Below are 24,940 nucleotides of genomic sequence, written 5' to 3' on the forward strand. Positions count from 1 at the left end.
CATCCTTTCTGACCCGTTTGTAGGACAGTCTGCGCTTGGGGTCAACAGCGAAGTTAGGAGGCACCGTCTGCGGGCCTGGCCTGGCCTTGCCCCTTTGCCGCGATGCCAGCAGTGGGCCGACGCAGTTCGGAGCTGGGGCGATGCGTCCGTGGACGTGTTCGCATCCATCGTCCTTCCCTCGTCTTCCCGTCGTATCGTCCATAAGCCTCGACCCTGAACACAAATGGCAAGATGTGGAAATTACCTCCCAAGTCACCGTCCATCTTTGTATGGAACGCTGGGGTGTCAAACTTGGCTGCCAGCCTTCCTAAAGACGATTTTAGCAGCTCCCGACGATTTTAGGCAGGAGCTGCCGATGGCGCAAAGTTCTCAGGCGACTTCTAGAACCTCTCGTCAGCTTCCCCTGCTGCCAGGTTACCATTTCGGTCAGGCAGAGACCATGCGGTTCCCCTTCGACCGCTGGACCGGGCGCCCCAGTTAGTTCTCGGTGACTTAAGGTCACGTCGAGAAAACAACTGAAAGAGCAGATTCGAGGACGCGGAGACCGCCCCTTGCCCACCCGGCACTTTCCCGAGTCTCCGCAGGCGCGGCGGGGCAAGGCGGGGTCGGGGTCGCAGAAGCAGCACCAGCGGCAGCGCCGGCAGCGCCTTGATGGGGCGAGCGGGGCCTCTGGTACCCAGGAGCCGCCCGGCCCCGCCCCGGCCCCGCCCCGCGGCAGCCGCGCGCACGCGCCGGGACAGCTTTTTCCCATAGGCCCCTGCGGCGGAGCACCGCCCTCGCCCTAATCCCCGGTTCGGCCAGGAGTCAGCGGTTGAGTTACTTGGCTGAGCGCCGGCAGTGCCTTTGAAAGGCGGCGGGAGGCGGCGAGCGCGATGGCGAGCTTGGGTCTTCTGCTGAGAGTGCTGGTCCTGGTCCTGTGCGGGGCGGCGAGCCTTGGGCTGTCCGCTCCTCCCGCCCCCACCTCCAAGAAGCCCATCATCGGTGAGGAGGCGGCGGGGGCCGGGGGCCGGGACCGCGGTGGGCGCTTCCAGCAGCTGTGCTCCGGCGGCTACGTCCTGTCCTGGAAGACCCAAGTTCAGGGTTAGGATGTGTGCCTTCCTGTGTAGCACAGGGGCCAAGCCATCATTTGGATCGTGCTGAAATATAGCTAATTAATGCCTCGTTGATTTCCTCAACTCCAAGGCTCTTAAAATTGGAAGGGAGGAAGGTGCACTGTGAAGAATCCTGCGGATGGTTTTCTTGTTTGTACTTAGCTAGGAATTTCTACTGATCAAATGGATTCTGTACATGCATTATCTTTATTAAAATTTCACTGGCAGAGGGCGCATTTCGAGGAACGATACATTATAACGTATAAAAATCGAATTGGCTAGATAATCAAGAAATAATGGTATACCTTGGTCTTTGTCATCTCCAGCAGAGGAGAGACCAGCAGCGGCTGGTGTGATCCTAATGGCAATTCTATTCGGTGTTAAAGTGAAGCATGTCATTTTTCGTTTTCGACAAATGTATGTTTTAAAAAGAGAGTAAAATCAATTTGCATTGCCAGAATAGACATTTGATACTGGGCAGGGGAAAGCAACCCAGGAGAAATCAGCCCGGACCTTAAATTTGCAGAAAGTAACTTGTGTGTGGACAGTTAAGATGGTCTCATTTTAGCTGTAGTGTTATGCTTTTCGTATTGTTTTTTGTGTGTTCCCCCCCCCGAAGATGGGCACTGTATTGTGTAACTAAATAGAAAGTAGATGGGCATTTTTTCATGTATTTATTGGTTGTGCCCAGTTTTCAAATGTGTTGTGTATCAGTATTTGGAACTCGGAATGCCTTATTTTATAAGCTACTTAAAACAGTGGTTAGACTCGCCCAGGGGAATTAACTCAAAGTATAATCGCATGTAGTGTGCTGGGAACTGTGGGTGCAGAGGGGAGGGAAAAAGGAAGGAAGAGGAGTGGTTGGTTTCTCTTTGCTAGAAACAGTGGTTTCTAGGAAACAAGTCCAGGGTCAAATACAGAAAAAGTAAGGAAGCTTTTGGTTTACCCTGATCAGTTAAGACAACATAGTTAACTGAACACCTGTGTGCAAGGCACTGAGTTAGAAGTGCAGAGGATTCCAAGAAAAGAAGCCGCGAAATTCATGAGATGGCCTCAAAGTATGGGTAGAATTTTGGTCCCATTTTGAGGGGCGGGAATATAGCCGAGCTCTTGTCCCAGGATGGAGAGGGAGCGGGGGAGAAGTTGGTGGAACTTACCTGCTCTAATGTACTTTCCTCCTTTCTGGTACCTTGTGTCCACATGTCCCCTGCCCGCCTTTGTGGCACCTCATCCCTGCCTGCCCTGTAACCACTGCATTTCCTATGACACTCCCTAATTCTTTCCCTGCCAAATTGTTACTGTCCTTAATAAGGGCGATCTGACCGCTCCCTGAGGAGAAAAGCAGTCTTACTGAACAAAGTTTGGCATGTGGCATATATGTTAACTGAGTGCCTGATGAATGCCAGTTGTTGTAAGAAGCTGGGGATACAGGTGACTGACTGATAAGGACGGCCCTGCCTGTCGGGTGGCCTACAGAGACACTGAAGGTGTTCCAAATGGTGAAGTAGTGAGCGGTACAGGCACAGGTATATCCTCTCCGGAGAGATGTGTTTTGATGTGTCCTGGATGCCAGTGCTGTGCTGGGGCTGAGGTTTCACGGGTAAGAGGCAGCCAGAGCGGTAGGTGGGCCCGAGCATCAGGGTCTGTAGAGTTTGTGAAAGTTTAGGAGCCCATCGAAGTGCTCAAGCAAGGAGGTACCCCCTGCTGCTTTGATCTCTCTCTCTCTCTCTCTCTCTCTCTCTCTCTGATTTCCTTTCCTGTCACTTTGTCCCCTTGCCAACACAGGACTCTAGTCACAGGCACTCCTTGCAGTGGGTCAGGCACAGAGCTGACTTGGGGTCTTTGCACTTGCTATCCCTCACCCTGGAACCGTCTTCCTCCAGATATCCGCATGTGGCTGACTCCCTCACCTCTCTGAAGTCCTGCCGACAGTGTCATGTTCTGCCTTCTGAGAGAGGACTTGCCTGGCCACCGCCTTTAAGAGACTTTCTTCTCTCCTATAGACTGGAACTTACCCAATCCTTCCTTCCCCAAACACACACCTTCTGCTGCTGCTTTACTTTTCTTCTCGGCTCTTAACCACCAGCCGTCACACTATTGTTTACCCTTTTGATCTTGTTTACTGTGTTTCCTCTCTTCTCTCCCTTCCGCACACTGGAGTTAAAGCCCACAAAGCAGGGATTCGGTTTGTTCAGTTCACTCATGTGTCCCCAGCACCTAGTTCAGTGCCTGGTATATAGTGTGATTCAGTAATATATGCCAAAACAGTGAATGGTGATATCATCAGATTTCTTTCCATGTGGAGAACTGGTTGGAGTTGGAAGGCAGTTGTTTAAGAAAGGATGCAGAGAGACCTTTTAAGGGGCTATTATAATAGTCTGGGGTCGGTGGGACGCAAGATATTAGTTGCTTGGATTAAGGTGGTGTGGATGACGTTGGAGAGATATGGATAGAAGATATTTTCACTCCTTTACTTTGTTGTCAAGGAAACGATGTGCCTTAGAGTGTGTGTGTGGGAAGGGAGAGGCCTCCTTCTAGACTGAAGGATCTGTACTCTGAAGTTGATTCTAGCTTTTGTGAATAAGGCTGGTGCTATCGTAGACCTACTTTGGGGGCTTATTTGGCCTCCCTAACGAGGCAAGAGAGAAGGCTACTTAAAACTCAGATCAGCCTCCACTACTCCTTCCCCAAATTCTATAGATGTGCTTTCAGGAGAAGCTTCATATTTAATTCTGTGAATTAAATGAGTAGAGTAGTGACATTTCTAGGGTGATGTGTTTCCGTTTCTGAGCAGGAAAAAAGGAAATTGCTTGAAACTGAAACTTTTTTTTTTTTTTGTAATTTAGGAATATTAATGCAAAGGTGCCGTAGTGAGAACATGAAAATCCTGGGAAAATACTATATTGCTGCATCCTATGTAAAGTATCTGGAGTCCGCAGGTGCGAGAGTTGTACCCATAAGGTATGATTCGATATTTTTTACACTGAGCAATAAAACCTACAACTGCTGTTTCATCTCTAAAATTATCTTTTATCTCTAAAATGAATGCTTTCTCTCCTATGATCACGTCATTCAAGTGTGTTAACATCACACCTGATTTTTGTCACAACATCTAATGCTTAGGAGTCTCATTAAGCCGTTTAAAGTGTGAAGCTCTGTGCGTCTATGATATCGTTAGACGTGTGGCATATGTATCAGACAGAGAATGAAATGAGTGACCTTTACCCCCAGAAAAGGTGATCCTCATCAGACATCGTGAAAGTAATGGAGTGAAAGCACCTACAGCTTCACCACCTTCATCCCGTAATATTAGGATAAGGAAACACTTAGGGAATCGAGGAGTGTTCTAGAAGAGGACGTTTAAAACACCTTTGCGCTCTACTCTAGAAGTTTGGAAATGACTAATACAGCAGTGTTGCGTCCGTATAAATTACAGGTATTGCAATTTTAAAGGAGGTACATTATTTTTGTGGTATAATGACCTGTAATAATAAAATGATTCATGTCATATTCATGACATGACATGATAATAAATGATGCATGTCATTTTGATTTGGAAAGAGTTGAATTTTTTAACAAAAACCTTGTAAGTATTGTTATTATCTTATCATCCAAAATTAGTTATAGTTTAGGGTCTTCCAGCACCCTCACCTAATCCATTATAAGTGATTTCACACACAAAACACAACTATTTGCTCCGGGCAACTTGTTTTTGTAAATAATTTCGCATTAAAAAATTGTAACAAAGAAAAGTCCTGCTCAAAAAGAACATTAATACTAAAAATGCAAATATTACAGTTTTGAGAATGGTTCCACCAAATGGTTTTATGTTTAGATTCATAAGGATTGTCTTTTTGCTTGATCTTTTACATTTAACTCTCTCTACTCCAAGATGAACGTTCGCTTTTGACATTAGCCTTCAGTTTTTTAGCAGCAGGTCTAATTTTTCAAATGAAATCTTATTTGGAACCCAGATAACAGCAGCATTTTAGAGCTGAGGCAGAGGCTCTGGACAGTCCTTAGGACAGTGTTGCAAAGTTTTGATCCTGGAAGCTTCTTCTGCAAGCTCTTCTTTTAGGACATAGTGCTGATAACACAGTGGGAGGTGGAGAGTAAAAAGGCAGGTAGGCCAGTTCAGAGGTGGCTGCTAGGTGTGAGTAGGCTAGGTGTGAAGTGAGAAGGGCTTGGCTTAGAGCAGTGGTTGTAGGATCAATGGGTAAATATTCTTTAAAAAAATCAATAAGACCTGATGAGTAATAGAATGAAAGGGCACAGGGAGGAATAGATGAGAATGACAGAAGTTTTGAAATGGGAAATTTTGAAACTAGGGAAGTTTTGAAACTGATGATTTGTAGAATACTGGGACTTAAGATTGAGATACTGAAAACATGACTGTCAGCATTCAGGTTAATTTCCAGCTTGGGTTCCCCAAGTTCACTTGAAGGTATATTGCTCAGAATTAGAATCATGTGATCCTATAACAACAATGTAACGCATGGCAGCTAAATTCCCAGAGGAACCTGCAGAGGATTGCCTAATGTAGAATGAGACAAGTGATCACACCGATAACATTGGGTTCATTTCTGAATTTCGGATGCTGGGGACCAACTTCTGTAGTGTATGAATTTCTGAACAGCACAGCTTATTTGGGCTTAGAGGAGAGCCTAGAGGAGTTTTCTGGCAAAGCACAGCTATGTTCTGGGCATCATAGGTATCTCCTTAATAATGGGAGAAGTGTCCTAACGCCCTCTAAAACTTTCCTGTGGGGCAGAAATGGACTGTGGTTGATATTTGCCTATTTCTTTTTCGGCAGGTTGAGAAGGCATTATGCCTTTTTATTCTCTTATACAACCAGAAGACTGCTAAACGTAGAACAGATCTTGCAGGAATTCATAAATAGGATGCTCTTTTCCCTTGTTCTTTCATTCTGTCAAACTTCTGGAAGAGTAACCTGTCTTACCGTGACATAATTCAAGGTTGTAGCTAGTTGTCACAGACTAATCCCATGGGTTTTCTCTGGAGAAGGGAATAAAATCATCAATAACGTGGTGATTTAGGAAAGCCTTACCAGATGTTTGATGAAGGGAACTTCAGAATAATTACCTGGGCAAATTAGGCCCATCTATAGGGACCTGCATGCAGTCTGTACCACCTAGATCTGAACTCTTCTGACTTGTGAATACACAGTAGTTCCGAGACCTTTGCAGTTGGCGGTAGGGGTGGGTTGAAGCAGGGACTTGGCATTTATATTTTTTGCCAAAGCTTCCTGTAGTTAAGATAGGTACGCTAATAAATCTCTCAGTCTTTACTTAAAACTATGGAATATCCTTACCTTTTTTTTTTTTATCTTGGCTAGCAGAGAAATTACTGGTACCCAAATCTCGTAGTCTTTAATGTTTTGCATATTAACACGTACCTCACAATATCAAATTACATTAGACCAGAGGAAAACATGTTTACTTGTCTGATTAGCAAAACAAGGATATAAGTATGTGGCTTTCGCGTAGTTTGAAAAAAATGCCTCTAGGAAGGCAGAGGGGTGATGTAGTCCAGTATTTAAGAATTATTTTTCACCCGGCTTTTAAAAATTAATGTGGTAACTTCATTTAGAGGCTTACTTTTCTTCTTAAGTTTTGTAAATGGATGTTTTGTAATTATTTTTATTGTTTTCAGGCTTGATCTTAAAGATGAAGAGTATGAAAAGCTTTTCAAATCTATTAATGGGTAAGTTGCCAACATTGGTTTAATATAGTGTAGGAGGTCTAAGCAATTCAAAGAAGTACATATAAATTTAGTATTATGTTTCTATGTAGCTATCTTACAGTGGTGTAATATTAGTTTTCTGAGTTGAGAGGTGCAGAAGTCCTGCAGAGAAAAGGCAGGTTAAGAAATAAATGTTACACAGTAGACAACATACAATTTTTTTTAATGTGCAACATAGTCTGTATTCTTTTAATGCTTGTCTTAAATGTTTTGAAGCCACTTTGGAGGCCGTGGCATACTGCTTGCTTAGGGGATGTATAAGTCTTAAGAATGAGAATATTAATTGGTTATTTTTCAGAAGGTGACTTGGATAGAACTTGGAAAAAAGTTTTATATCCTCCAGCTTCTTCGCAAAAGATATGATTGCTTAGCTCACAGGAAAAAAAAACCCTCTTAATCATATGAAAAAATGTGCAACATTACTCACAATTAGAGGAAAGCTAATTATAGCAATTAAAAACCATCAAGTCAGCAAAGAGCAGAAAATGTGCTCGTACTCTGTGGTGAGGCTGTGAGGAAACAGTGTTCTTATCCTTTACTTACAGGAGTTGTTGTTCCAAATAATCAATAAACAGTTATTAAGGAATAGAAGAGAGTTTTATTTGAGCCAAATGGAGGACTATAGCCCAGGAAGAAAGTGCTCTGGGAAAACACGGTTTTATATCTTGACAGAGCAAAGAACGTACATCAAACACAACAGGGGTACATTCCTTCAAGGTTTTGACAGACAGATTAGCACATATACAGCGAGTTGGCATGACCTTGGTGTCTGGTCTTTGAAGGACTACTAGCATGGGCGTCATAGGAAGGGGAGACATTTATCCCTGTCTTCAAAGTGGACTTTTTTGAAATTTCTGGATAATGCATTATTTCCTTAGTGGTTAAAGCAGTTGTACAGCACTTGTTTGATGCACGATAAGATAGGCTGTTCTAGTTAGCATAAAGTTCAAGCCAAATCATGTGTAAGCCAGGATGATGTCCCCATACCTCAATAGGTGAAAATTTCTTCCATCAGGATGTAAGTTATATAGTCTTTTGGGGGCAGGTTTTTTTTTTTTTTTTTTGCGGTACGTGGGTCTCTCACTGTTGTGGCCTCTCCCGTTTCAGAGCACAGGCTCGGGATGCGCAGGCTCAGTGGCCATGGCTCACGGGCCTAGCCACTCTGTGGCATGTGGGATCTTCCTGGACCGGGGCACGAACCCGTGTCCCCTGCATCGGCAGGCGGACTCTCAACCACTGTGCCGCCAGGGAAGCCCTTGGGGGCAGATTTACAGTATCTATTGAAATTAAAAATGCACATACCATATGACCCAGGAAACCCTTCAGAAGGAATTTTATTTTACAAATATAATCACCCCTTTTAACATATACACACTACTATATATAAAATAGATAACCAACAGGGACCTACTATATAGCATAGGGAACATACTCAATATTTTATAATAACCTATAAGGGAAAGTAATCTGAAAAAGGATATATGTACATACATACATATACATACATATATGTATAAAAAAATGAATCACTTTGCTGTATACCTGAAACTAACACAACATTGTAAATCAACTATACTTCAGTAAAAAAAAAAAATAAAAGGGAAAGAAAAATATAATCCCCCCTTATGTGAAGACTTAGGCCCAAACATATGCATTGTAGAATTGTTTGAAATACTTCTGTTTTAGAACCCATCCAACAGTCCATCAGTTGCGAATTGGATTAAAAAAATAGCTTATATGCATATAATAGAATATTATACACAGGTGAAAAATGAGGCTATCTATAGATGTTGCCCCGAATCACTATTTTTCTGTGAACCATGTGATAAGAAGCAAGGCACATAGTGTATACTACCATTTACTTTTGTTTTTAAAGTTGGGGTGAGGAGATATGTATAACATATATGAGGTTAACATAACAAATTTTAATGGTGGTTATTTCTTTTTGCTTTTTTTTTTTTTTTTTTTAGAGAACACCCAGCTTTTTTTGAAATTAATTTTTGTTGCAGTGAGTCTTAGTTGCAGCAGGTGAGCTCCTTAGTTGTGGCTTTGTAGGCTCCTTAGTTGTGGCATCCGAACTCTTAGTTGCAGCATGCATGTGGGATCTAGTTCCCTGACCAGGGATCAAACACACGTTCCCTGCATTGGAAGGCAGATTCTTAACCACTGAGCCACCAGGGAAGTCCCATTATGGTGGTTATTTCTGATCAGGAGTGGGATGGAGGGAGTCTATTTTACTGTAAAGCTTTTATAAAAAGAACTTTTTAAAAATTTTAGAAAACTGTTCATTTATTACTATTTTTTTTAAAAAAGCTATGTTCAAAACAGTCGTTTGTATTCACCTCAGTTTGGATCAGTAAATATTTACAGTAAAGTTAGTTCAATTTAGTGAAACATTTACAATGCCTGTTATATGCAGTGTACTTTAGCATGGACAAAGATAAATAAGTCCAGGAGAGAGTATATGGTAGAACCTCAAAAATATACAGCAGACAACGAGCAGGACTCTAATGCCACTTCAGAAACACCTTTACTGAGCCTTGTATGCAGTTTTTATTTGGCGGGGGTGGGGGGGGCGCAGGGCTTGCAGAGATGAAAAGGCAGAGCCTTGCTTTGAAGGAGTTTGTCAACCGAGAGGGACAGTCAAGTTTTACTTTATGAATGGACTTTGAGATTAAACATACAAAGTTTGTTCAGAGGCAGCTTTTTAAATACTGAGTCAGTGAAAAGGGAGAACTGCTAATGAGTCTTCATTAAGCCACTTTAAACTGTAGGGTTTTCTGCTTGGTTTTGTGGCAGATGTTCTGCCTTATAGTTTATATATTTCCTACTAGACCATGATCCTACTAACAGCAAAAATTACCCATCTTTGTCTCTGTGGGCTAATACCTATTACTGAATGAACACAGTCTCAAAAGTGATATTTCACATATCTCAAATTCATATTTAAGTATTTTCAAAATTTTTAATATATTTAATCCAACCTTTGTAATCTCTTTTGAATATGCTTAGTTACTTTAAGAGCTTTTTAGAGTTAGTTTAAAAAGTTGATATGAAAACTTAAATATTTTTCTATCTCTCTCCTTTATGGGTAGAGTAAAATAAAGTCAAATGTCTGTGACTCTCCCCTTTTTTTTCCTAGAATTTTTTTAGAATGGTAATTGTGTTCTTTTTCAAAATTTTCTAACACCATTCTTATTTCTGGAGAGATTTCAGGGTAATAATAATAAATTTAAAATTCCATGGATGTTTAATTCTAGCCTACTATATTTTTATGACTAGTTTGTTCTTTATTGTTAAAACAGATTTTTTTTGTGAGGTAAGCCTGACTCATGATTATGGACCTGCAATTGATTTTGACATCTCTGATCATCTTAATTTAAACCTAGCTATACTTGGAATTTTATTTCTACTTGATTTCTAGCTGTGTGTACTCTCCTCCCCTCCCCCCATTTATTTTACTTTAATTTATCCGCACTCTATTTCAAAAATAAACTTGTTTATCCAAGAGGTTTGGTAGAATATGCACAAGTGCATTGTTAACTGCAATAGTTTACAAATGGGTGGGATTGTAAATATTTTGTATTTTCTTTTTGCCTAACTTTTCCCATTTTCTCTAATGATCTTGCTGCTTATGTAATAAGGAAAAGATGTTTTAAAATAAAAAGATTGTTTATTTTCTGGGAGTGGGGAGGGGTTGAAATGCACCCTGTTTGATGTTGTTTCAGGATCCTTTTCCCTGGAGGAAGTGTTAACCTCATGAAGTCAGGTTACGCCCGCGTGGCCAAAATATTTTACAAGTTGGCCATACAGGTAAGCCTCAGTTATTTCTTATTATTCCAGGTGAGTTTTTGTAATTTTCCACGAGGATAATTCTTTTTTTGAGCATGTGGTAATACTTCCTGCACAATTACCCTAGTCTCATCACACCGTTAACTTTTTTTTTTTTGCGGTATGAGGGCCTCTCACTGCTGTGGCCTCTCCCGTTGCGGAGCACAGGCTCCGGACGCGCAGGCTCAGCGGCCATGGCTCACGGGCCCAGCCGCTCCGCAGCATGTGGGATCTTCCCGGACCAGGGCACGAACCCGTGTCCCCTGCATCGGCAGGCGGACTCTCAACCACTGCGCCACCAGGGAAGGCCACACCTTTAACTTTTGAAGTGCCTGTTCTTTTCCAGCCAGTGGCAGCTCTTGCCCATTTTCTCTGTGCTTCATTTAATTCTGGGCTCCAGGGAGCCTTCAGAGCCCTGCTGGCCGGCCCTCTCTGTTTGAGCTCATTAACGTGAACCAGGCCCTCATGGTGGCTGAGTAAGCTGTCTTCATTATTTACTGGGCATTGTTCATGTGTTGTGTTTTATGTTTTTTTTGTTAATTATTTTTTTTGGCTGCGTTGGGTCTTTATTGTTGCCTGCGGGCTTTCTCTAGTCGCGGTGAGCGGGGCTACTCTTCATTGCCATGCGTGGGCTTCTCAGTGCAGTAGCTTCTCTTGTTACAGAACACGGGCTCTGGGCACGTGGGCTTCAGTAGTTGTGGCATGTGGGCTCAGTAGTTGTGGCTCGTGGGCTCTAGAATGCAGCCTCAGTAGTTGTGGCGCACGGGCTTAGTTGCTCCGCGGCATGTGGGATCTTCCTGGACCAGGGCTCGAACCTGTGTCCCCTGCATTGGCAGGCATATTCTTAACCACTGTGCCATCAGGGAAGTCCCTGTTCATGTGTTGTTAATTCTCATCTCCTCTCCGTGCAGTGACTTGCAGAGCCCCTCGATTTCTTTTTAGTCTCCTAAAAAGACTGCTCCTGCCTTTGCACCATAGCTCAGACCCTCGCTATTTCTCCCCTGAACTGTTAACAGCAATTTTCTAACTAATCTTGCTGGCCCTACTATCTCCCCCAACCTTAAATATTTCCCTAAGAAACTGCTTTTAGCATATGAGATGCTTGTTTGAAAACTTTTAATGGCTTGGCTCGATGACCTGTAGCCTTTCATAGTCTTTGAGTCAAGATATATAGTGTGTCCACAGCTCACCTTTCCCAGACTTTGCTTGTGCAGGTGATTGCAGCCAGGCTGGTATTTCCAGCACATACTCTGTGTCCTCCTACTTTCAGATCTGCTTAGGCTGTTTCTTTCTACCCCATCCCTAATTTGTGCCTTAGCCAGCTTTTCAGGGAAGCCCAGAGACAGAATATCTTGAAGTTAGCTGTTCATGTCTCATCAGATTGCATGGTTCTGACACCCTTCGAGGCATTCCTCATTTCATATCATATGGTTCCATGTATTTAGTACATGCTCAGTGGATACTTTTTGGAAAAACTAGCGAACAAAATTGAAATTTTATAACATGAGTGATTTAAAATGCATTTGGAAAGCATATATATGAACATTATAAAGCCACTCTTCCTTTGCATATAGAGACTCATGTAACTGGCTTGTTCAATTAAAAAAAAAAAAAAAAAAAGGAACCACCTAACTCATAAGACCCAAAGGCCTATTTAAAAAAATGTAACTAGGGCTTCCCTGGTGACACAGTGGTTAAGAATCCGCCTGCCAACTCAGGGGACACGGGTTCGAGCCCTGGTCCAGGAAGATCCCACATGCCGCGGAGCAACTAAGCCCGTGCGCCACAACTACTGAGCCCGCGTGCCACAGCTACTGAAGCCCGCACGCCTAGAGCCCGTGCTCCGCAACAAAAAGTAGCCCCTGCTCGCCATAACTAGAGAAAGCCTGTGCGCAGCAACGAAGACCCAACACAGCCAAAAATAATAAATAAATTTTTTAAAATGTAATTAGCTACTTGAAGATTTCAAAGCAAAGAAAAAAGCTTAGCAACCTTAAACTTCCATTTAGCTGTAGCCACTGGGGTCCACAGGCCCTGATGAAGAAGCCCTGAGAAGTGATTTCTGTGAGATCTATTTGGTTTCACTCTGTGTCCTTTGCTCTGCTGATCACAACAAACAAAAGATGTGGTCCCAGCAAGTGGGGATTTAACATTTAGTTCAGAAATCAAATTTGGTGCGCATATGGAAAGAGAGAACAGTTCAACCCTCTTTTGTGTTTACTGTAAGTGAATGCAGTAAGACCCTTCAACATAACATATACAATTCTAACTTCTAAAAATAAAATTTTCCAGACTTGCATATAAAAGTATTAAAATCCTATCCTGAGATAGGAAGTATAGAAATTAATGCTGTTCTATATTTTTCTCATTGAAGAACAGAAAAAAACTCCCTAACAATTTCCTCATTTAAAATGAGTTACTGTTAGGTTATATTTTACAGTCTATGCAGGAAAACCACTGCTTTTAGAAAAGTTACAAAACCCATTTTTGTAACTATCGGCACATATGGGTTTAATCTTTGGTTGATCAGAAAATTCAGTCTCTGGAATGCTTCTCCCCCAGTCACACTGGTTGTTGTGATTTCCTCTGAAGAAACCCAGTACATTTGTACTTTTTTAGTTGACAACTTTTACTCTCTGAAATTTTATTTTACTTTTGCTTGTCGACTGTTCCTTTCCTTCCAGATCATGGCTTTTACCTGATTTAAATCTGATTAGCTGAAGGTGGTATAATGCAGCTGTTACTATAACTTCTGAGATAATGGAGGAAAGACTTCCATTCAGAGTATGTTCAAAACCAGACAGTCCTTTAAAGCAACAAGATTTGTAGAAAATGTATAAATAGGCATTTACCTAGCATTATCTTTGATATTTACAGTCCCTGAATGTTACATGTGTTGTTTGGTAGTTGACTGGCAAATGTCTGTATCTTTCCCAGCACAACTGAGTTTGGATAGTTTGGTTAATTAAACCTGAACTATTATGTGGGAGCTTGATCTAAGAGAAATTAGGTGATATCCTGCTGATAGAAGAGAGAGAAAGTGATAGCCTACTACTCTTGATCCTGGAAAACTCCTTAGAAATCCATGTATACCTCAGGTGCCAATCTTGTATGACAAACCAAATGTATAATTTTTATTTTGAAAAGTGTGAGTAAGCTTAGTTTTCTCTTTATTCTGCACAGGGTTTTGATAAAGGAGACTATTTTCCCACGTGGGGGACCTGCCTTGGATTTGAAGAGCTTACGTATCTGGTCAGTGGAGAGAGCTTATTAACCCTCACAGATACTGTTGGAATTAAAATGCCACTGAACTTCACTAGAGGTAAGAATTCTCTTTTGATCCTTAAAAAAATATTAACTGGGCAGGATTAGTAAGTTGCAAATATCAGAGTAAAAAAATGTTCATAACATTTGTTAATTTTTAAATTATTTACACAGGCTGAAGATGTGAATGATCACTTTTCGTACTGAGTTATAAAGTTGGCTTAAGGAATTTTGAACGTTGATAACTTATTGCTTCTAGTGACGTCAGGACAGTGCATGATTAAAAACTCTAAAATCAGACTTGGTTTTGAGTCCTAGCTTTGTCACTTCTGCCTTGGGGAATCATTTAACCTCTCTTAGCTTTAATTTCCTGATTTGTAAAAGCGTTTACCTCTTAGGATTTTTTTGTGAGGATTAAATAAGATAATGTTTTCCAGGTACTCTGATAAGCACTTTAGATATTACTCTAATAAATGTTAGCTATTATTATTATAGTCAGCATTTTTCCCTTGGCTGTGTACTCTGTTCCGATCCCAGCTAGGGTGCACTGCGATTCCATTCTAGTACTAACAACCTGGAGTTAGCACAGACTCCAGTTAAAGGTTATCTCTGTGACTAGACTGCCCTCATGTCTGATACCAGCCATGAGTCACACCCCCAGGCCACCCATACGTCTGATCAGCTGGCCATGGATCTTGGGATTCCCACAATCCCCCTCAGGTCTCATAATTAACTGGAATGACTCTCAGAACTCAGGAAAGTGCTATGTTTGCAGTAAAGAGTTTTACTGTAAAGGATCCACATGGGACAAGGTCTGTGAGGGAATATAGAACTTCTTGCCCTCTCCCTGTTGAGTCAGGGCACGTCACCCTCCTGACACATCAATATGTTCACCAGCCCTGTAGCCCCGGTGAGCTTTGGTCCTCAGAGTTTTTATCGGGACTTTATTGTGAAGGCATGGTTGATTAAATCATTGGCCATGTTACTGAACTCAATCTCCAGTCCTTGTCTCATCCCTGGAGATCAGGCTAGCTCAAAGTCAGACCTACTCTAGAAGTCCAATGCATGTCCATTGCACTACACAGCCAGGTAAAGTCAGACCTGCTATAATCACGTGGTTAGTTTTTCTGATAACCAACCTCATCCTGAAGCTGTCCAGGGGCCACCTTGTGTCACCTCATTAGCATTACAAAGACACACCTATCAGTCAGGAGATTCCAAGGGTTTAAAAGCTCCCAGTCAGGAACCCAGGACAAAGACCAGACAAATTCTTTATTTACCAATCTGTGTAAATAGATAATGATTCTTGTAGGTTACTTGATTTCTGAATCATCAGAATTGAATGCTACCAACCACTCCTGTTCTCATAAGGATTTTGGATAGAAAGTAGTAGTTGTTATACATAGAATCTATAAAATGCTCTATACTTTTCAAAGCTCTTTCTCACATTATCTCACTTAATTACTGCAAGAATCCTGTGGGAGGTGTATGTATTAGGTCAGTCTCTTTTGGTTGTATGTGGTTAAAACCGAGTTTATACAAAAAAAGGAATGAAATCCGCTGAAGTAAGGTATCAGCGGATTTTTATCATGTGGGGCTCTGGGATTCTAATGGAAGCCATTGCATCGTGAATGAGGGGTTCATTTAGGGACAGCTGGCATTAGGGCCTTGAACACCATCAGGATTTTCTTAACCCTTTGCTGGTGTATGTCTGTGTCAGAGTCCAGAGCCTTCATTGAGGTAAATTGCTTCTTTTGATCTATTTAGTGAGTAGAATTATCTTGGCCTGGTTAGTGTTTTTTCCTACGTTGTTGGTATTTTTAACCGTTTAAGTCCCACTTACCTTTGAAGATGTGTTAAAAGTTCTGGGTCGTTTCCTGAGTAAACAAATATATACACATATGGAAAATTTTACCTCTGTTTCAGTGCCGTCTAGAGAACCCATTTCAAAATGCTCTGCTTACTCTATGACCAGCCTGCTCATTATCCCGTCTGAAGAATGTCAGTTATTCATGTTACAATTCTAGAAGAAAAGTACTTAAGTATGGAACATATTTGGAATTGTGTGTTAAACTTATTTTGTGCTTGACTAGAATACTTCTGTGGAAACGATATGTTTGCATATCATTTAGTCATCTTGATTATGTCTTAACAATGGCCTCTCTCTGGCTGTAGATCAGTGACTTCAATGGATTGTATTTTTTTGTGTGTTTAAATTATTTCTTTTTATGCTTCAATTATTTCAGGTCCACTGCAGAGCAGAATGTTCCAGAATTTTCCTGCTGGCTTGTTGCTGTCATTAGCAAGAGAACCTCTGACTGCAAATTTCCACATGTGGAGCCTCTCTGTGAAGGTATCACATTAATAACGCAATGAAATTAATGCATTTAGATTTACTACAGAAGTAATTATTTTGTTCTTATTTTTGTACTTTAGAATTTTACAATGAATGAAAAGTTAAAGGCGTTTTTCAATATATTAACTACAAATACAGATGGCTATATTGAGTTTATTTCAACAATGGAAGGTATGTATCACTGCAGATGTACACTTTATTTTACTTATTATATTTATTAATTTTGATTTTATAGTTCTCTTATGAATAACCTCATGTTACTTTGGGGACTGAAGTTAGAAGTTAGGGCATTTTTGGAGACAGGAAACCTGTTTTGCCCATGTTCCAAATCAGTTGTGGTTTACCTGGGTCACCTTCTATGATAGGGTGATGAAACAGGGAAGTGAAGAGTAAGGGGAGAGTGGATGAAGAAATAAATGGAGAAAGTGATTTCTGTTTCTAGCAATACTGCAGATTAAGTACGTGCTGCAGACAACGCAAAAAATGTGATTGACATACGGAAAAACATCTTCCTAAGTAAATACATTGATGAAGTGACAGTAAGGGTATTCAGGCCCCAAACCGCAGGAGGTAAGTGGAGTGTTTAAACCAGTCTTATTACTGAGTCAGGAGCGCTTGAGATGAAGCCCAGGAGCCCCCTCCCTGGAGAGCACCCCCATGGAGCAGGACGCAGAAGGCTGGACCCTCAGTGAATCCTGCCTGCAGAACTGCAGGGAGAGTTTGCCATCCTGAACCGTAGCGCTGAGGGGGTGGGCTGGTAAATCAGTAAGCCTCGAGTGTTTTCATGACAGGCCGGTCTAGTGTGGCCCGCGCTATACTAACTGGGAAGTTCGGCACATCTTAAGTCAAAAAGTGTGTTTGAAGTTATCTCGGACTGATAGTGCCTCAACGTGCGTGGCAGAAACAAATATCAGTAGTGCTGTCTGGAGGAACCTGCATTTATCCGGGACTTTTAAGAAGTTTCCATATGAGGTTTTAAGGAAAGTGATTGGTTCATAGCCAAAACATCACAAGTGCACAAGGAAGCAAAATACCATGAATGAGAGCTTGCAGAAGCAGTAGGTGGTCTTTCAGCTGGTGAGACTGATTGGCGCTACTGGCGAGGCCCGAGCACTGGACTGGAATTAACTGGGATGAAGCGGAAGTAGTTCACGCTATTCACAGGTTGTGGCCATGTCACTGGCTCTCTTGTTGGGGGAGGTCAGATGTCTGAAGGTTCAGAAACCACCTCCCCGGAATTCTGGGAAGGCTGATGAATCCAGTCTGAAGTGAACCACTCTGAACGTATCTCTCTAACCCTGTCCCCTCCTGTATTTCTTACTTGAGTTGACAGCGTTGTCATTCACCACATCATCTAGTGTGGGCTGCCCTCATCCTCCACATCTAAGAAGTCCATGCCACTTTCTACTTCCCAAATCTTTCTTGGGAATTCTTCTTCCCAAATCTCTCTATTCCTCCTGTCCGACTTCAGCATAAACCACCTGCCACCTGTGTTGCCGCAGGAACTCCTAACTGTTGCACAAACCTGCCTTCCAGCTGGTCACCAGCAATGCCCCGAGATTCCAGTCTGACCACATTGCTTGGGGAGAAAGCTCCTCACTGGCGCTTCAGCACTTGGAGGGTGGAGTCTGGATTTCCCAGTCATTTATTCATGGTCTGCCCCGCCTTCATCGCTAGCCTGGATTCCATGCACCCTGTTCAGTGCACACAGCCCTCCACAGAGCAGCACTTCTTGCCCCTGTGCTTTTTCTTAGGTTCTTTCCTCTCCTCTGAAAAGCTTTCCTTCCTCCGCATTCCCTTCTGCTGATGACCTCTTAGCTAGCTTTAAGAGCTCAGGTCAGTGGGCAGCTCCTGGAGCCCATCCCTGCCCGTTATCCTTTCTCTCCACATCCTCAGTGCTCCTGCTTTATACTTGCTCTGCACGTCCTAGGAATGTCTCTTTGCAGTTACTTGCTCATGTTCTATCTTTCCTCCTAGGCTAAGAGCTCACTGAGAGCTGGGACTCTGTCATTCTTTGTGTTTCCAGGACTTTATGGAAATCTCAGTAGATGTTGAATAGATGAGTAATTATTTAAATGAAAGAGTTTTGGCTTGGAAATTAGGGAATAGGACTTCATGTTGGTTCTGTTCCTGGCTACGTCATCATACCAGGCTCATTTGAAATTTTTATCTTCTGAAAGTTTTCTGACACCTACTGGATAGAAACACTTGAGATGCTCCTGTTTGCACATTTCCTTCCTGTTCTTGATATTTTGTTCTAAATCAGTGAGCCAGGGCATGATTCCTAGAGTTGTCAGGAACCTGCATTGATCTTTTATTGACGCAGTTTACAAAAAAAGAGTAAATCTCAACTTGTTTCTGAATGTCAGTGTGTATCTCTGTCCTATCCATTCATCTATCTATATATCTATCTGAAAAATCTTTATTACAATTTATCACTTAGGGTATTTCTTTTTTTAAATAAATTTAATTAATTAATGTATTTATGTACGTCTGTGTTGGGTCTTTGTTGCTGCACGCAGGCTTTCTCTAGTTGCGGCGAGCGGGGGCTACTCTTCGTTGCGGTGCGTGGGCTTCTCATTGCGGTGGCTTCTCTTGTTGCGGAGCACGAGCTCTAGGCGCGTGGGCTTCAGTAGTTGTGGTGCGTGGGCTCAGTAGTTGTGCCTCTTGGGCTTTAGAGCGCAGGCTCGGTAGTTGTAGCGCACGGGCTTCGTTGCTCCGCGGCATGCGGGATCTTCCCGGACCAGGGCTTGAACCTGTGTCCCCTGCATTGGCAGGCAGATTCTTAACCACTGCGCCACCACTTAGGGTATTTCTTATTCTAAATAATACTTTTCATATCTCAAAGAAATACATTAGAAGATCTGCCTTTCAGTTACCTACGTGTAACAGTTAATTTCCTGGTCATCCAGCCCACGGATCTCCTGCTGGTGGCATCACATGTGGTTCAAGACAGAGAAAGAGAGTACGTCACAAAGAAGGAGGGAGGGGGGAGGGGCGCAGTGGGGAGGGATGGAGTAGACTGACCGGAGCTGCTTGCTGGTAGGTTGTTTCCTCTTGTGAATCTAGACTGAAGAGGCCTAGGATAAAATAGGCTTCCTTCTTCTGACGTGATCTCTCTCAGCAGAATCTCATGGGATATGAGGGCAGTGCCCTTTTCCCTAGATATCTCAACTTTTGGATAATTCATTTCTCTATAATTCAAGTATCTCCCCATGGTAGTCAGGGTTATAATTTCAAAGCAAAAATAATAGAGGGAGGATTTTTTTTTTCAATTAAAATGAGGAAAGGCATATGTGAAGAGAAAAAGAGATGAGTATAGATATTTCTCAGAAGGTAAATATTATACATTTTTTTTAAATTATGGAATTTTAAAACCATATTTAGAAGTAGAGAGAGTAAGATAATGATCCCCTGGGTACCTTTTTCTAATTTCAACCACTATCACATTTATGTGGCCATTCTTGTTTCATGTCTATTTTCTCCTCATACCAGCTTAGTTTTTGGAGTAAATCCTAGGGATAGTATCATTTTTGTATATAAAGATATTTAAGAATTCTAAAAATAAGTGAAGTACATTACCAAAAGTCTTCCACACCAAATTTAAACTTTTAAAAACTATTTAAAAATTGGCAGTATGAAACATGAACCTTTCCGTAGACTGAGCGAGAGAGACACAGTTTAGCCTGAGACTTACGTAAAAGGACACTAAAGATGCTGGCGTAGTTCATGCTCATGTGAATGTCATTATAGGAGGGGATGAAAATGCGGTATGAAGTGGGGGGAAGAGAGTTGTAGAAGAAACTTGTGACCAATCAGATGTGCACTTGACTGTTAAGCTGGGATATATTCAAAGTCTCAGTTATTTCTCTCTACTCTGATCACCTAGTAAAGGGAATCATATTTCAAATTATAAAAGGTTATAAGTCAGTGAAACATTGTATTGTGAACTTTCACATTGACTATTAACTGAAATTGTTTGTGTCTGAGAGAATGCACAGTTTAATTTTGTCTGACATTGGGTGTTATAAAAATAATGTTTTACACAGGATGTAAAACATAATTTAATTGTAAGTAACATCCCTGACCATTGTTACTACTTAATACTCACCAGTCTATGTTCTTTGTGCAGGATACCAGTATCCAGTATATGGTGTCCAGTGGCATCCAGAGAAAGCTCCTTATGAGTGGGGAAACTTAAAAGGCATTTCTCATGCACCTAATGCTGTGAGGGCTGCATTTTATTTAGCAGAGTTCTTTGTGGCTGAAGGTAATACGGGGCAGGGATTATAATTTTGTCACCCTAGTGTGGTTTTGAAGGAAATTGCCCTCATCTGAACTTCTGTGTACTTTTACTCTATAAATGTTCTGTAGGTTTAACTCTTAAAAAAACTAATTCATGTGAAGGCCCTGAAATTGAGATATTAGTCATTCAAATCAAACCAGGACAGTTATTTCAGTTAACAGTACTGCACAGTCTAAAGTGGGCTGATTTCCTGAACAACAGCATAAAGATTGTTTTGTTTTGTTTCCTTGAGTGCTTTTTTTTTTAGATTCCCCTCCAATTACTCTTTTTAGGGATAATGATTTAATTATGACATTCTCTGAGAATTAGATCTTACTTTTCCAAGACAATTATGTAAATTGACTCTATGCTCATCAGTCTGTGGTCTTAAGGCTGCCTATCTGTAGGTATTGGCACATTGGAGAAAGTTAATACGCTTTGCCTGCTTTTTCATGATGAAAACACAGACACAGTCATGCTATGTTATGTTTGTGGGGAAACTGAGAATTTGGTTATAGATGCTTGAGTTTTAGTTGAGTGATACGGGTGTAAGACAGAGCTACGAACACAACTTGCAAGGGATAGGGCGTCACTCTGGCAAGTCGCGGCCCCGGGAGGATTTCCCTGAGCTTTGTTTGCATCCTCTCTTCACGCTTGCCCTGAGGTTTTATCAACCCTCCGTCCACACTCGCAGGTAAAGTGCTTCCTCCTGAGTTCACTGTGGTTTAGAATTGTGCTCCGTTGAATGGGTCGTTTCATTACAAAAGCCCCAAATTAAAAAACAGTTCTCCCATGTGTAGTGTTAGTCCCAAGAAACATCTCCATGTCGTGTGTGGAGGACAGCAGGGCGCAGAGCAAGGCTCTCTGCAGCAGTATCACAGGAACGGCTATGTGGCCTTCATTGTCCAGCATCCCTCTTTCTAAAAATGCCACGGAAGCCTGTATTTACCTTATTTTGACTTTAGGGTAAAGTCTGAGCCCTCACCCCCTCACACCTGAAGTTTAGCCGTGCGACTTCTTTGTGCCTCCTTGCTTTTCAGATTTCTGCCTTACCTGGGGGAGATGCCTCCCTTCTCCCCAACCTCAGCTTTGCCAGTGTCTCCATCCTCTTGAAGTGTCTTCCTGATTAGCCTATAAAAACTTCTGTGTGGTGACTAGACAAGACTTCTTGAGCGTTAGGACCTTGCCTTGTGGATGTCGCCATCCCCAGGCCCTGCATCAAGCCATGCACACAGTAGGCGCCTAGTAGACATTTGAATGGAGGGGGAGTGAGCACCACGTGGGGTCTGGTGCGGGGTAGGCACGGCTGCTGTCAGGAAGGCTGTACTCCAAATCAGGTGCTGCTTCACTTGGGGGAAATTTGGTAAGACGTTTCTCCTTTTTGCTGGTATTATCCCACTTAATAAGGCTGATTATAGGAAGAAATATTTTAAAGTAGCCTTTTGAAAATTGTATCCTATCTTTTTAAAAATTAGCGCTTTCTTTTTCTTGCAGCTCGGAAAAACAATCACCATTTTGAATCCGATGTTGAAGAGGGCAAAGCACTAATTTATCAGTACCGTCCAGTTTATACTGGGAACATTTCTTCATTTCAGCAAAGTTATATATTTGATTGAAAGCCTTCAATGTGTTAACAGAGAAATTTTGATTAACTCCATGATTAAACTGTTGTAATAACTTGTTACTCATGATGATAATAGAAGGCCACAGAGATTCCGTTTCTATGATGTGACTGGCTCTGATTCTTCATTCAGTACATTTGACTATTTATATCACATTTGATAATCAGTCAGTGAGACAGATACATAATCTGAGTGTTTTTCATGGAAAAGCTTTCTTTTATCTGAAGATTAGAAAAAAATAAATTTATTGAAAATACAGATATTTTATTTTTTCTAACTGATTGATTCTGGAAGTACGTACCACTCCCTACCCATCCACCTACCTCATCCTTGCTGAAGACTCTTTATTTTTTTATTAATTTTTATTGAGTTATAATTAACGTACAACATTATGTGAGTTTTAGGTGTGCAACATAGCGATTTGATATTTGTATACATTATAAAATGATCATCACAATAAGTGCGGTTAATGTCACCATAGGAGATTGTTACCGTGTCATTGACTGTTTTGTCTCTGTGTATATTACATCTTCAGGACTTAACTTATTTTGTAACTGGAAGTTTATATCTCTTAATCCCCTTTACCTACTCTGCCCTACCCCCTGCCTTTCTCCCCTCTGGCGACCACCTGTTCATTCTCTGTATCTATGACTGTTTCTGTTTAGATGTGTTTGTTCATTTGTTTTATTTTTTAGATCACACATATAACTAAAATCATTCAGTATTTGTGTTTCTCTGTCTGACTTATTTCACTTAGAATAATACCCTCCAGATCCATCTATGTTGCCACAAATGGCAAGATTTCATTCTTTTTTATAGCTGAATAATATTCCAGTGTGTGTGTGAATACATAATGGGATGTATACATATATATGGAATATATATACATACATATGTGTATATATACATATGTACATATGTTTGTATATATGTATATTTATTGGGTTGGCCAAAAAGTGCCTTCAGTTTTTAAGTAAAAATAAAAGACACATTTTTCATTTTCACCAAGAACTTTATTGAACAACATATTCACCCTTTTATTCCACTACCTTCTGCCATTTTTCAGGCAACTTCATAATTCCATCTTCCCAGAACATTTTACCTTTTTGAGCAAAGAACTGTTCCAGGTACCTTTTACAATCTTCTGGGGAATTGAAATTTTTTCTATTAAGAGAATTTTGTGAAGACCTAAATAAATGGAAATCCGAAGGTGCAATGCCCGGTGAATACGGCAGATGAATCAGAACTTCCCAGCCAAGCTGTAACAGTTTTTGCCTGGTCATCAAAGAAACATGCGGTCTTGCGTTATCCTGATGGAAGGTTACACGTTTTCTGTTGACTAATTCTGGGTGCTTTTCATTGAGTGCTGCTTTCAGTTGGTCTAATTGGGAGCAGTACTTGGAGTTAATCGTTTGGTTTTCCGGAAGGAGCTCGTAATAGAGGACTCCCTTCCAGTCCCACCATATACACAACATCACCTTCTTTGGATGGAGACCAGCCTTTGGTGTGGTGGGTGGTGGTTTACTTCACTTGCCCCATTATCTCTTCTATTCCACATTGTTGTACAGTATCCACTTTTCATCGCCCACCACAATTTGTTTTAAAAACGGAACATTTTTCTTAACGTTTAAGTAGAGAATCACATGCGGAAATATGGTCGAGAAGGGTTTTTTCCGTTTAGCTTAAGTGGAACTCAGACATCAAAACAACATAACCAAGCGGGTGCAAATGATTTTCAGCCGTTGATTTGGATATTTTGAGTATGTCGGCTATCTCCCACGTGGTATAACGTTGATTGTTCTCAGTTAATGTCTCGACTTGATCGCTATCAACTTCAACTGGTCTACCTGGCCGTGGAGCATCATCCATTGAGAAATCTCCAGCACAAAACTTCGCAAACCGCTTTTGACATGTTCGATCACTCACAGCACCTTCTCCATACATTGCACAAATCTTTTTTTTTTGCGTTTCAGTTGCGTTTCTACCTTTCTTGAAATAATAAAGCATAATATGCCGAAATGTTTTTTTCTTCCATATTCAATATTAAAATGGCTACACAAAAATTTGCCAATTTTGCTAAGTTTTTTTTAATGCACTTTGATATGACAGCTGTCACGTTAAGAACCTAATAAAATTGTTTTGAATGATGTTAAAGACAACCAAGTGCTACTAGAGCCATCATAGGCAGAAAACCAAACAAACATTTTGGCCAACCCCAGTATATGTATATGTGTATATGTGTGCATCTTCACTCATTCATCTATCCATAGACACTTAGGTTGCTTCTGTATCTTGGCTATTGTAAATAATGCTGCAGTGAACATGGGTACATAAATCTTTTCAAATTAGTGACCTTTGGTTTCTTCAGATAAATACCCAGGAGTGGAACTGCTGGATCAAATGGTGGTTCTAATTGTAGTTTTCCGAGGAAACTCCATCCTGTTTTCCACAGCGGCTCCACCAGTTTACATTCCCACCAACAGTGCATGAGGGTTCTTTTTTCTGCACATCCTCACCAACACTTGTTCTTTCTTGTCTTTTTGATAACAGCCATTTTGACAGGTGTGCGGTGGTATCCCACTTGGTTTTGATTTGCATTTCCCTGTTGATGAGTGATGTTGAGCATCTTTTCATGTGCCTGTTGGCCATCTGTATGTCTGAAGACACTTTAAATCCTATCTCTAGTTCACTGTGACGTATTCCTCCTCTGAGTCACTGGAGTAGTGTG

General features: G+C 41.4%; 1 protein-coding gene across 2 annotated transcripts; it reads left to right on the forward strand.

Moving 5' to 3' along the window:
• Window positions 1–766: 766 nt before the first annotated feature.
• GGH (gamma-glutamyl hydrolase) lies at window positions 767–22,312 on the forward strand. Of its 2 annotated transcripts, XM_082601714.1 has the most exons (9): window positions 767–981; window positions 3,938–4,052; window positions 6,765–6,815; window positions 10,583–10,667; window positions 13,869–14,007; window positions 16,196–16,302; window positions 16,386–16,476; window positions 20,438–20,575; window positions 22,085–22,312. In XM_082601714.1, the coding sequence occupies exons 1-9, from the start codon at window positions 873–875 to the stop codon at window positions 22,204–22,206; spliced, it is 957 nt and encodes a 318-aa protein (XP_082457840.1). In that variant the 5' UTR covers window positions 767–872; the 3' UTR covers window positions 22,207–22,312. The 2 variants fall into 2 exon arrangements, with proteins under 2 accessions (XP_082457840.1, XP_082457841.1); XM_082601715.1 differs by lacking the exon at window positions 20,438–20,575.
• The last annotated feature ends 2,628 nt before the right edge of the window (window positions 22,313–24,940 follow it).

Source organism: Mesoplodon mirus, assembly GCF_964341445.2.
Source record: "Mesoplodon mirus genome assembly, chromosome: 16".
NCBI lineage: Eukaryota > Metazoa > Chordata > Mammalia > Artiodactyla > Ziphiidae > Mesoplodon > Mesoplodon mirus.

What these genes read in the sequence shown, in the direction of transcription:
- GGH (XM_082601714.1), top strand. Translation starts at nt 873, where the DNA reads ATGGCGAGCTTGGGTCTTCTGCTGAGAGTGCTGGTCCTGGTCCTGTGC. An exon ending in GTTTATTTCAACAATGGAAG is followed by an intron (nt 16,477 to 20,437) that starts GTATGTATCACT and finishes TTCTTTGTGCAG; the next exon opens with GATACCAGTATCCAGTATAT. An exon ending in AGAGTTCTTTGTGGCTGAAG is followed by an intron (nt 20,576 to 22,084) that starts GTAATACGGGGC and finishes TTTTTCTTGCAG; the next exon opens with CTCGGAAAAACAATCACCAT.